Source organism: Scleropages formosus, chromosome 15, assembly GCF_900964775.1.
Source record: "Scleropages formosus chromosome 15, fSclFor1.1, whole genome shotgun sequence".
In the NCBI taxonomy this organism is placed as follows: Eukaryota; Metazoa; Chordata; class Actinopteri; order Osteoglossiformes; family Osteoglossidae; genus Scleropages; species Scleropages formosus.
Window position 1 is genome coordinate 13773055 of NC_041820.1, and position 12756 is coordinate 13785810.

The following is a 12756-nucleotide window of genomic DNA, read 5'->3' on the forward strand; positions in this document are numbered from 1 at the left end:
CAACTGAATTAGACATGTGGAAATTAAGATATATAAGCACAGCACTGTTTCTTACAAAATTACAGCATATGGAAAATTGCAGTGCAGAAGTAAGTTTACCTTGGTTTTTATGCTTTCTTCCATCACTTGTCTTACTTGTTCACAGTGAGCCATTTATATTTATTCATTTAGCTGACACTTTTCTCCAAAGTAATTTATGATGTTATTCCACCAACAATTGTTTACCCATTTATTATACAGCTGGGTAATTTTTACTGGACCAATTTAGGGCAAGCACCTTGCTCAAGGGTCTTACAGCCCCTGGTGAGGTTTGAACCTGTAACCTGTTGGTCCAAAAGGTAGCAGCACTAACACTAGACTACCAGCTGTACCTACAAAGACACTTTTGAAATTAAAATTTTGCCAGTGAAAGTCATATTAAAATGTTCATATAAAAAAGGATGGTATTTCATTATTGTCTTTGTTGTCCAAAGGCCTTTTCTGACATAAGAACAACAGTTCAACCTCCTTTTTAAGAATTTAACAAAAGGATGGGTCTTTTTAGTGCCTTGTCACTAAGTAAACATAATGATAAATGCTATGTTACTTCTACATTTCAATAAATTATTGATAATAATGATGAACATGGTGGTACAATTGACAGTGCTGCTGACTCATGATGACTGGCCTGTGCAGTTTGACATGAGTTTGATTCCTGCTTAGTCTGTGTGGAGTTTGTACATTTTTCATGAGTTCAGTGTAGTGTATCTAACACTTTCACTCAGTTAAATAATACATCATACTCATTGTACATTGCTCTAGATAGATAGATAGATAAAGTATTCAGCAGCCAATACAGAGACCTTTAGATGCTACACAAGCACATAGAACAAAGACTCATGTCAAGGTACATAAATAAGTTAAATATAAATAAATTACAAGTGCAAAATTAACAGGAATGGTACAGCATTAACTGGAATTAAAACCAATGGAACACATACTTAACTGTCATACATCACTTACATATTTGTATTGATTAAGTAAGTTATATTTAAAAAGCCCTTTATTTTAAATAAAGGATGACTTATTTGTTCATTCACTTAATCATTCTCTTTGTATCCTGATGCCTACCCTTCACCTTGCAGATGGTGAGCTCACAAGATGGCTCTGTGGTTATAAGCTTTGGGTCAGGATGGACATATTTGCAATTTCTTGGTGTACTGTCTCTCTGTCACCCTGACCCTGTGCTATTCATAAAACTAATGTTTTAAAAAGCTTTGGGGAGTGAGTGAAAGAGCAAGATCACGGATACCAGGAGCCAAAATGTATGTCCTCACAGGTTAGCTGGGCTCATTCTCCATTACAGATGAAGAATTTGGTGGTTTTAGGAATAGTTCTGAGTTGCTGTTCCTCCAGACCAAGCGGATTCAGTTAAGACTGTTTGGAGATGTTATGAAAATCTCCCCTGGTTGGCTACTGTTAGACCTATACTGAGTAAGTGCTGTTGGGTAGGGTGTCCTGGGGCCAACTGGGAAAATAATCTTAATTTCTGTATCCCACCACTACTTGACAGCAGGTAGAGTTTGAACCTACAACCTTGAGGTTCCAAAGATAGCAGCTATAAAAACTGTCCTACCTGCTTCCCTTTCTAGCTTTTCTTGGCTTCCAAAGAACCTATTATATATTTCTCTCCATCCTGAACAGAAGGTCAGCCCAACTTTTCTAAGATATACCCTAGATGTCCCAGTCTAGCCCTGTCTGAACAAGCTGGGTTCCTGTGTCAAACAGCATTTTCTTTGCAATGCTGATCATGGTGTGGACTGGCTTGAGAAAGATAAAGGCTACATATCACTTTAAAATTAATGAATTATTATGAAAATTAAGGCACAACGGTAGAAAACAGAGGACTCAGACAAAAATATATACGTGCCAAAGTTCTGTAGAGCGCCAGAACATCATTGAGAGTGTGGGTATCACATTTTTAGAATGCAGTGCATCTTACAGTCTGCCACTTAACAGTCCTTTGGTGCAACTGTCAAATGCACTCTCAGTTTATTGTGCTGGACCAGATGTTGTGGCCCTGATCTCACCAGATAAATGAAACTTCAATCAGATCAATGATAAGTGATATTAATAATTTTGGACAAGATACGTGAAGAACCTGAGACCCTATAATGGGTGAGTGTAGAGCAGGTTGCCATCATTCAATTCACTTACAGTATATACAGCACAAAGTAGCTCAAATTTTTTAAAAATATTAAATGTCTAAGAAAGTATTTCTATTTGCTGTAGCTATAGCCAAGATTTTTACAAAACCTACCTAGTGAAGCAATTGAAGGACTCATATCTTTTAAGATTTTTTTGATTGTACAGATAAAGAAATTAAGAAAGGAGTCTGAAGGTTACCAACACTGGTGATGCTTGTGTAAGGTCAATGATATCAAATGGAAGGATGAGGAGATTAAAATTTCCAAAAAATGAAAAATGGATAAGCAATTTTTATTTTTAATATAGTTTGAAATTAGAGTAGGATAAGACAGGAGTAGGACAGGATGGTAAATAATGAAATGTGCATTTTTCAAATTACTGTGAGATTAGATAAGAATTAAATGTGTGCAACACTTTTACAGTTCCAAGAGCCTCTTAGTATATAAATTTGATTATCTATTGTTAGATTAGAAATTATCTTAATTTCTGTCTCAGCCTTCTGCCACCTCAGAGCCATCCGGACACCTGAGACCAGTGATCACTGGGAGGATTAGGACACGAGAACAAGCAGCGTGTTTCATTCCAAAGCCTCAAGTTTATTGTGTGTTCACATAGATTATATACTATTTTGCAGAACGAAGAAATAAGTTTTCATTGGTTTAAAAAGTGAGTCGGGGTCTAGGGACAAAACCACAAAAGGTAATGTTAAACAACAGAGCACTGTGATTGGTTATACATATAGAGAGGATATATGATTGGCCCTTTTACCTTAAACAAAGAGAGAGAAGTTAAAACAAGAACTCCAACATTCACTCACATTCTTGACAGGTCTGACACAAACCAGAAGAACAGGGAGGACAGAGGGGTCAGAGAGGTCAAGGTAGAGAAGAGACACGAGAGCCAGTTATTTCTCACATCTATAACTGCAAGTTGCCTCAGAGACAGCTCAGATAAAGGTTGATAATAATAATAATAATAATCATCATCATCAATACAACTGAAAGAGGAACCAAATAATCTGCCTAAGGGTTATACATAGTTTCTGCTCCGGAAGTGATGGGACCCTTACTTAATGATTGCTGTGACACCAGCTGATTTAAAATGTTTACGCAGGACCTCAGGGTCTCCCGTTCCTCTGGCTTCGTAATGTTTCCTAAATATAGAAGTCTACAAAACTCATCCGTCGTCCATACAATCCAAAAACATGTTTTCGATTCTAGGCCATCTGACCTCATGTGGAAATTTCCGCTGCTGCGGTGAGGTGAAAAAGGTCACCAGTGATGTTTTTTGGAACACGCCCCCTTAAGAGCGAGCCTATTTTTTCCGCTTTTCTCATTGGCTCATACTAAGGTGTGTCACTACGTGACGTAAAGAGGGCAGTCCCTGAACACCATGGGGAATGGGTGCTATTAAGTGTTTTTTTTTTCTCATTTTAAACCAGTCTGAGTCAATAAATTTCGAGTCTGTCTATTATTGACTACATAAGTAGCGATAAAAAAATCGAGGATTTTGTTAGATTGGTGAGCCATAGAGGTCGCCTCATGAATATGAATTAGGTCGAGGAGAATAAGACGAACCTCCCGTGAAAGACAGTGTGCATCCGCCTGAGATACGGCGTTAGTGTATTGTTTAGCAACACCGCGATTCTTACTGTACTATATTACTCTCTTTTTGTGTTTATAGACATAAACTTTCGTAATGGCTCTACGGAGGACCCTGGCTCCTCTTTTCAGAACCCAGCTCACTATCGCTTGCCGCCAGCAGCAGCATCGTGCGCAGTCTGTGGCTATTTTGGGTGCTCCTTTCTTCAAAGGACAGGTATTTAAAACCTAATGGTAATTAGCAATCAATCAGCCTTTGTAAAATACTTTTAAAAATTCAGTCTAAATTGATTTAGTAGCACTAAATTGCAGGTAGTTGAGTTTGAATAATTTTGTCATACTCCATATTTTGTTTTAGAAAAGAAGAGGAGTGGAACATGGACCGAAGGCCATCAGGGATGCTGGTTTGGTCGGGAGGCTCTCCAGTTTAGGTAATTAATCATGAGAAGTGTTGCGTGCGCGTGATATGCTCGTATTACAAGGCACAGCAGGTCCGCTTAATTCAATTCAATTGTTCTAGTATTTTCTTTCTAAAGCCTTTACCTACCCGGCACAAAGCCTGAGTGAGACATTTGTAGCGAACGGGCTTCTAGTACAAAAGTACCTGGTTTGCAATGAACTGTGTGTATAACTAACGTTTTCCTTTTTAAAATGCATCATTTTTAAACAAGCCGTCTGAGAAACACTGCATGATCGCTGTGTTTAACTCGCAAAGTATCACAGGGAGAATCGTTCACGTTTCGGCGAGCGCTGCGCTGGCAAGGGGCGAAAAGCGCCTCGGCCAGGAACAACTTAAGTGATGGGGAACTGATGTCATTGAGCGCGCGACGCTGTGCACGGGGGTGGGGAGTCTCGCTCTCGTTGGGCGAGGCTGACTGGAAAGCGGGCTGTGAAAATGTCTCTTCCCCTTTCCTTTTTTTTTTTTTTCTTTTTAAAAAAAATAAATAAATAATAATTAAAATGACAGTTCAGTAATTTGGGATAAGGATTTACGAGTTTCGAATTAACTCAACATTATTAGATTATAATAGTAATGATTGTTTGAGAGCCCGGGGGGCTGAAGTAATGAAGGTACATTATCATGTAGTCGTGTGTCAGAATTGCTTAAGCAGCGAGCGTTCAAACCAGTTGGTTGTCATTCGCGATGTTCTTAGTGACCAAACACTTTATTTAAAGGATAATGAGTGTGGATTACTGTGACTGAGAAATTCAGAAAAGGAAAGATTCGGAACGTGTGATAACTTTTCCCATCTACTGATATAATTCATATGAAGTAGTTCTTTCTATAAAACGTCAGCTTCGAAGAGCCTCGAAATAGATGCTCCCAAACCGACCTCTGAAATTTGCAAGTCATTCCGAGTGACACGAGTCCGAGTTGCGTCGCTCGCTCGCTCGCTCGCGCTCTCACCTGCTGCTGAGGAAAACATGAGGTAAACAGCCCGCTGTGTGGGTCGGATCGGCTCGGCCGGTCGGGGGGAGATTGTGTAACTGGGATTGGCTCCCGTAACATGAGAGCTCTATGTATAGACTGGATTTTTCTGGCGCTGGCAGCTGGGAACCAACCGATGTTGACCAAGAGTTCAGTGTCGGTGCTGCCCGTGAATCAGAAAGCGCCCGCAGTATAAACATCTCCTTACACCAGATAAAAGTGGAAATAACGGGAAAACTGGAAATGCAGAAGAGATGACGCGCTGCTTAGCAAGAACATTGCTTTATATATTTTTTTCGGAACAATAAACATCCTTTGTGGTAGTTGGGACTTTTAAAGCATTCACAGGCGCCGAGTTGATCATTAACGGTGATTTACACAGGTGTGATGTGTTCGGACAGCGCTTAAGTTTATGATGTTTGAGTGACGTGGAAAGTAAGCGTAAACTTCACGCGACGCCGGTGACCCGCGAGCTCAGCACACCGTCCATTATAGACGTGCTGAGTGCGGGGATGTGATCTCACACACCCATTAACTTACGAAGACTGCTAATTTTATAGGTGTTTGTCGTTCGCCACACTTCTAGTCGCGCGATTAATATTGCGGTGCAGGCGAACGCAGTCTTTGAAGTGACTTAGTTTAGTCGCGTGTCAGGCGTCCGCGAGCCTCGTTCCATCATGTTCTGATTCTCTTTCATCATGTGCCACTTGGGCAGAGAAGTTAACTTATGGGTTTCAATATTTAATTCATAGGAGCTTCATTTAGTAGAAGTGTTACTGCTCGTGAGTCGTTAAATTCCGAGTTTGTGGAAAAGACGTGTTGAGTGTGTTACCTAAAAATAGTGAATCACCTTTTGTCCCTCATCATGTTCTTGGATGCTTGCTGTTCCTTCTTCCAGCTGAGCCTATTTAGGTCTGATTTTGCTTTTACAAAAAAATGATCATCCAAGATCGTGATAGGGAGACATTTTTTTTTTTTTTTTTTTTCCCCCAGCTTACAACTTTATCTACATTGATTGAATTAGTGTTAATTTTGTATGAAGCAAGTGCTTCCTAGGTCACCACCATCATTTCATAACATGAAATATTATTGTGCTGTGGCTAAAATAAGATGCATCTAGAATTATACTGGACACTAGTGTCCAGATTGAAAAGAAATAATTACCCAAAAAAAGACATGTTTAGAGGCAAAATCAGTCCATTAAAAAAAACTTGAGAATAGCCATACATTCTTTAGGTCTGCCAGTTCAAATTTCACTCTGCTGTATATAGTTTACTATGATACTTATACTGTACTCCACTGCTGTATATTAGCATACTCAAAAATGAGTATCTACAGTTAATTGGTTTTAGATAAAATAATTTTGAAAAAATATTAATAGCCTACCAATTAATACATTTGAATATATTAAAGCAGCACAGAACGTGAAGTGTGTGTGTATATATACACACAGTGCATTAACGTCACAACTCTGCAAAGTCATTTAATATTGCAGACCCGTGTGTTCTCTTAAATTATTGCACATGGCCTTAAGTAACACATTTATTTCTTATATAGTAATACTACTAGAGGGGCATGGTGGGTTTGGCCGGTGTCCACGGTGTGGCAGGTCTCAAATTCAAGCCCCGCTTGGGGTGACTTGCAACGGGCTGGTATCCCATCCTCGGTGTTTCCCTCCACCTTCAACCTTGCACCCTGTGTTGCCGGGTAAGGCTCTGGCTCACCGTGACCCCGCTTGGGACAAGCAGTTGTTGACGTTGGTGGCTTGTTGGTAATACTTCTTACAGTGATGGTTGCTATCTACTGAATTAAGTTCTCTATTTCTCTGGATCCAAGTGAGTGCATCTACTGGAGAGATGAGTCTGTAAGGCAGTCAACATATTAAACATTTATATTTAGTTGATGTTTCTGTTAGTTGGTGTTTGTAATGCATCATGTCGTCAATGACGACAACATGCAAAATACAGAACAATGAGAGAACATTTTAAATGTAAAAGATTGGGGGGTAAAGAAAAAAGAAAACCCTAAATTTTCCAGACACTTGAGACTTTAAAAAGAAGCTTTCATATCTATAAGACTTGCTACAGTTTAAGTGAATCACATGTCTGCATTTAAGTCTTTCTGTTGATGTAATGCACACATTGTATTTCCTATGAGATGTATGTCACTCTGGAGAAAAGTGTCTGCTAAAGGAATAAATGTAAGTGGAAGCTTGCAGTGCTGTTCAAATCAATCTGTTGACAAGTCCAAAAGAAGTGTTGCATTACTCCCTATGGATCTACACAGAAACCCAACACCTTATTAACTGCTATGTTTTCGACTCCATACTGTGGATCTGATTACTTGTTTACTTCATGCCATATCTTGAATTGTCCACTCTTGATTTTTAGATGAAACTTAAGTGACTAGTCTTGGAAACTAGAATACATCTCTTAAATAGTGTGGTCAACATCCTTCTTCAGTCAGACACTGAGGAGGGACACGACCAATGAGATGCTTTCCATGTCCCAGAGACCACCCTTTGCTGATCAAGGTTTGGGTCTTATCTTTGTTTCCTCACAGACTATCCAGTTCATGACTTTGGAGACCTGAACTTCCAAGACCTGGACAAAGATGAGCACTTTATGCATGTGCCCTTCCCCCGTACTGTTGGTCGTGCCAATCAACTGCTGTCCAGTGCAGTCAGCAGGGCTGTGGGTGCTGGGCATACCTGTGTCATGCTAGGGGGTGACCACAGGTAAGAAATTTACACTATTGTCCATCTAGGCATTAGTGTAAAACTAAATCGTTCACAAAAGCACATAATGCAACTGGAAAAATTAAATAAACATGTTATGGTTAAATACATTATATTATTATGTTTTTCTTCAGTCTAGCTATTGGCTCTGTGGAAGGCCATGCCCAACAATGCCCAAACCTGTGTCTCATCTGGGTGGATGCCCATGCTGATATTAATACTCCCCTTACCTCACCCTCGGGCAACCTCCATGGCCAGTCTGTTGCCTTCCTGCTTAAAGAGCTCAGGGACAAGGTAAGTGGCAGGCTTAACAGCCCTGTGTCATAGAAAAACCTTTAAGAGGCTTTATTCCAGTTTAACCCATGACTCATGAAATTCAGCAAATGACTGTACCGGTCTTCTAATGTTACTGGTTTCTGTATTCTGCCCTATAGATGCCTGACATTCCTGGGTTCTCCTGGATGAAACCCTTCCTGTCATCCACGGACTTGGTGTACATCGGCCTGCGGGATGTTGATCCTGGCGAACAGTAAGTGTAGTCCTATCATCGACACTTGATCCTTAAATAGGTGATACTCAGCTTGCTATACCTGTGTCAGGACTTGGTATAACATCTTTGTAAACATTTAACCCTAGTAATGTTGTACAAGTAATCAATGTTGTGAATAATACTGTGCCAAACAAAACTGTCCCGTGTCCCACAGTTACATATTGAAGAACCTGGGGATCCAGTACTTCACCATGAGAGACATAGATAGGTTGGGGATCCACAGAGTCATGGAGGTTACCTTTGACCACCTTTTGGCCAGGTAGATAGCAGAATTTTTTTTTTTAAGTTTTTAAAATGTACGTACATGTCCAAAATGGGTTTGTGCAAAAGTGGTTTAATTGTACTTTTCTCCATTTTGAAAATTCTTTGATTTGTGCAAAACATTTACATACTGGTTATAAGTTCTGAACCACTGTCAGGAAAATGTAGAATTTTTTTTTTCCCCCCTCCCTTCTTCTCTTCTCTCTCTCACAATTTTCAGTTCACATAAAACCTGTGTGTTGTTCAATGTCTCATAGGAAACAACGACCAATCCACCTAAGCTTTGATATTGATGCCTTTGATCCTTCTCTGGCCCCTGCTACTGGGACCCCTGTAAATGGGGGACTCACATACAGGGAGGGAATCTACATTACAGAAGAGATTCATAACACAGGTAATGAGCAACTGAAAGTTTGTTAATCATTAGAACACACAATATTTTCAGATTTGACACTTGAAATCATCTAGATATTTCTTCAGTTGTGTAATGCTTTATGTTCCATATGAATTTTGCTCATATGCTCTAATGCTTGATTGTATACTCATTTCTCATAAATACATATTTTTAGAGCATTTAAATGTGTACCATGCCATTGGAAATTTCCACAAAATTCCAAGTAGTGCTTTAAATTATTAATGGCACAAGTTCTTGTTTATGGGCCTAAAAGAAGTGTTTTGCTGCAGGGCTCCTGTCAGTTATGGATCTAGTGGAGGTAAATCCTGCTCTGGGGTCAAATCGTGAAGCTGTGGAGGCAACCGCAGGACTGGCAGTTGATGTGATTGCATCGTCCTTGGGACAGACAAGGGAGGGTGCACATGTAGCCTTCCAGGAGATCCCATCCCCAACAGCCGATACAGAACAATTACGCCTCTAGAAGTAGAGCTTCAGGCAGAGCTTGCAGAAACCAAGGACTGTCCATATCTTACAACTTTGCATTCCACACTCTCTTCTTTGAGAAGAGCTTGCACAGGCACCAGATTGTCTAAACAGTATTTAGAACTTTGACTGAACCTTAAACTTGATCCACCAATTTGAAATTTTACTGTGCACCAATTAAAAACTGAGAGAATATTCACTAAGGGGAAGAGATGCACCATTTAGTCATCTTCAAACTATGTACTTGAGTTCGGTCCAGGTTTGCTCAAGGCCAAGATATTTCAACAGCATGCTGGTACCACTTCAGGTTTTTTTTCAGTGACAGGCATTTGCACTTTGGGCCAGCTGTGGTTTAATGTGATTTCTGGAATGTTAATGTTTTTGTATAGTAATTTAAATGATTGAGAACTTTTATTAACTGAGTGATTTTAAAGTAGTCTGATCATAAAGAGGAATCTTTGACTTTGTCAAAATCTGCTTCACTGAGTGGGGAAAAATAAACCACATTTTTGCTAATATTTGCTGTTTTCTTAGACATTTTACTTATTCAGGGTATCTTAAAATAATACCTATCTTGGGTACTCTCTGTGGATACTACCTTTCCTTACTACACTCTGTCTTTGGAATGGGGGTAGTTTTCTGACTGTCATTTGCTTTTGTTTTGCAAACCACAGAACAATAATCATCCTTTCATACAAAGCTCTTGCCCGGTCAAAGATCAATGTATCTTCTCCCACCCGCACCTATAATCCATTTCATGCTTGACAGGTCCTGCACAGTTGTTTTCACCTCCATCTTAAAACTTGATTTAATGAGTCTGTCATTCAAATGTCACCCAATTAAATAAAAGTAAGTTGGAGTGTACCAGGAGAACTGAAAATGGTGCACGTTAAAGACGGTTGTGACCTTCTGGTTTATCATTTGTGATCTGTCTAGTGCCCTACGAACACTTTAAATACAGCAGTGTGGAATACTGATGATTGAGAAATGCAGAAAAGGAAAGGTATGGCATGTGTAATAATGTCCCTTTATGCAGTCCTATATATGTGAAGTCTTTTCATTTCTTACTTTTAAGATGTCTTGGGGAAATTCAGAATAAATAATAATGCATCACAGTTCTAGGCATTTAATCAGGGTCCTGGAATAACTTTAACATGTTGGCTATAAACTTAGTGAGGCAACAAAATAACCCACGATACTACAGAAGAGGCTAAGCAATACCCCAGCAAACGGAGCCGTTAGGCCGTAAGGGATGGTACAGTTGTGATGTTTGCTGGAAGACCATTTTGCTGCAAGGCTTTAAATATAAAGACATCTTGGGGAAATAGAGAGGACCAAAGGGCAGAAATCGGAAGGCACTAGAGCAAAAAAGCACTAAAGGAAAACAGGAAAGCTAAAGTTAGTGAAGGATATCCTGAACTGTCACTGTTTCCCGGTAACACTGTTTTACCTTTATGGACTTGTATAAACCCATCACTGTAACCCAGTTTAGACAAAGGCAACAGTTGCTCTATATAAATAATGACAGACCTAAAGGCAGCAAAATGGCATGTGAAGATGTGTCAGACTGAATTCAGAGTAAAAAGTGCAGTTAGCTGAGATGACACAAAATAGGAGTGGTGCACATGTATGTCGCAGAGAGGTGGGGGATAAACGCAGCATGTGAACACGAGAGCAAAAAGTCTGAACAGACACGTTTGTGCCCGAGTTGAAAGGAAGTGACAATTACGGAGGATTTTTTTTTATTTCAGTGGCGCTACATGATCAGTCTTGAACATCAGACACTGTAATATGTATTATCTTTTCAGTTCAGTCATAGTATGCTTAATCTGTAAGAAGTCAGGAATGTCTTACTGTCAGTAATGTAACCCTCACAATGCAGCTGTGTACATTTTTTGGTGCATTAGTAACAGGTACATTTTTTCATCCATTATCTCCCTGCACACCCTCTTCCCCTTCACAAGCAGTGAATAAGTCACCGCAGCATGAAGGCTCTTGTTTGGAAAGGCTGGTGTCAGTAGCTACGCAACCATTGTTTTGAGATGGGTTCCAAGGCTCCAAGACAAAAACCGGTGTCGTCAAGACGAGGAAACATCACCAGAAAAGTGCAACTTTGTGTCAACTTTGTGTTTAAAAAATTATTTAGTTCAGAAATGTCCTATCAATGAATAGTCTTCGCTCATCTTATGAAGGGAACGCATTACTGAAAAACCTTTCATAAGGTGAATTTTCATAAGTCAAATACATAATTACGATTACAGGCAGTCTCCGTGTTATGAACGTCTGACTTAGGTACAACCCGTACTTACAAACCACCCCCGTAAAGCCTATTATATTAAAAATTCAAGTTACTGTACATACAATGATTCATAAGAACAAACGGGCACTACTTTTGCGATGTGCATCAAAACACTGTGTTTACAGCGGTTCGTTGGCATATTGGCATGTGAGCCCAAGGCAGGAGAAAGACTTCGTTCTTTAAGTACAACTGTCACGCCCACGACTTCACCCCGAACGTCTACACCTGCTCCAAAATCAGAGCAACGGGGTATAAAGAAACCACACCTGCACACCCTGGTTGTGGAATCTCGTTTGAGAAACTCGTCTCTCCAGCGCTTTCAAGTGAACCCACGACAACCTACCCGGCCCTCCAAGTCCTCCAACTCTTCATTCCCTCGTTCCCGCCCCTGATGCCCACGACTCCCAACACTTACATCACCTCCTCGACTACGACACAGGATTCTCCCCAAGACCTTGTGTTACTGTATTTGGCTTTAATTTTTTCTTTTTGTTTTTACCCCCGTGACAATGGAACCAAGCGTGAACGTGATGCAAGTGATGGTGATGCATCAAAGAAAAGGAAAACAATCACAATTGAAACTAAAGTGGAAGTAATAAAGCTATCGGAAAAACATGAAATGCCAACAAACATTGGAAAAGTGAACATTAAAGTTTCTTTAATGTTTTTTATATGTACGTATACACACACATTCTCTCTCCTCCTCCCCTCTCTCTCTATTATAAATACTGCAGTAACATTTATTACCTTTCTCTCTCTATTATAAATACTGTCGTTACATTTATTATCGTCATCATTACATTGTACTACTATTA

The 12756-nt window shown here is 39.8% G+C and overlaps 1 protein-coding gene across 1 annotated transcript; it reads left to right on the forward strand.

Moving 5' to 3' along the window:
- Positions 1-3573: 3573 nt before the first annotated feature.
- arg2 (arginase 2) lies at positions 3574-10160 on the forward strand. Its single transcript, XM_018727270.2, has 8 exons — positions 3574-4005; positions 4147-4219; positions 7780-7954; positions 8089-8248; positions 8389-8483; positions 8659-8763; positions 9023-9159; positions 9450-10160. The coding sequence occupies exons 1-8, from the start codon at positions 3886-3888 to the stop codon at positions 9638-9640; spliced, it is 1056 nt and encodes a 351-aa protein (XP_018582786.2). The 5' UTR covers positions 3574-3885; the 3' UTR covers positions 9641-10160.
- Positions 10161-12756: the final 2596 nt, after the last annotated feature.

Bases quoted from the DNA above. Each gene is read 5' to 3' on its own strand.
- arg2 (XM_018727270.2), top strand. From the start codon at position 3,886: ATGGCTCTACGGAGGACCCTGGCTCCTCTTTTCAGAACCCAGCTCACT. The intron at 8,764-9,022 runs GTAGATAGCAGA...AATGTCTCATAG, and splicing joins TTTGACCACCTTTTGGCCAG to GAAACAACGACCAATCCACC. The intron at 9,160-9,449 runs GTAATGAGCAAC...GTTTTGCTGCAG, and splicing joins AGAAGAGATTCATAACACAG to GGCTCCTGTCAGTTATGGAT.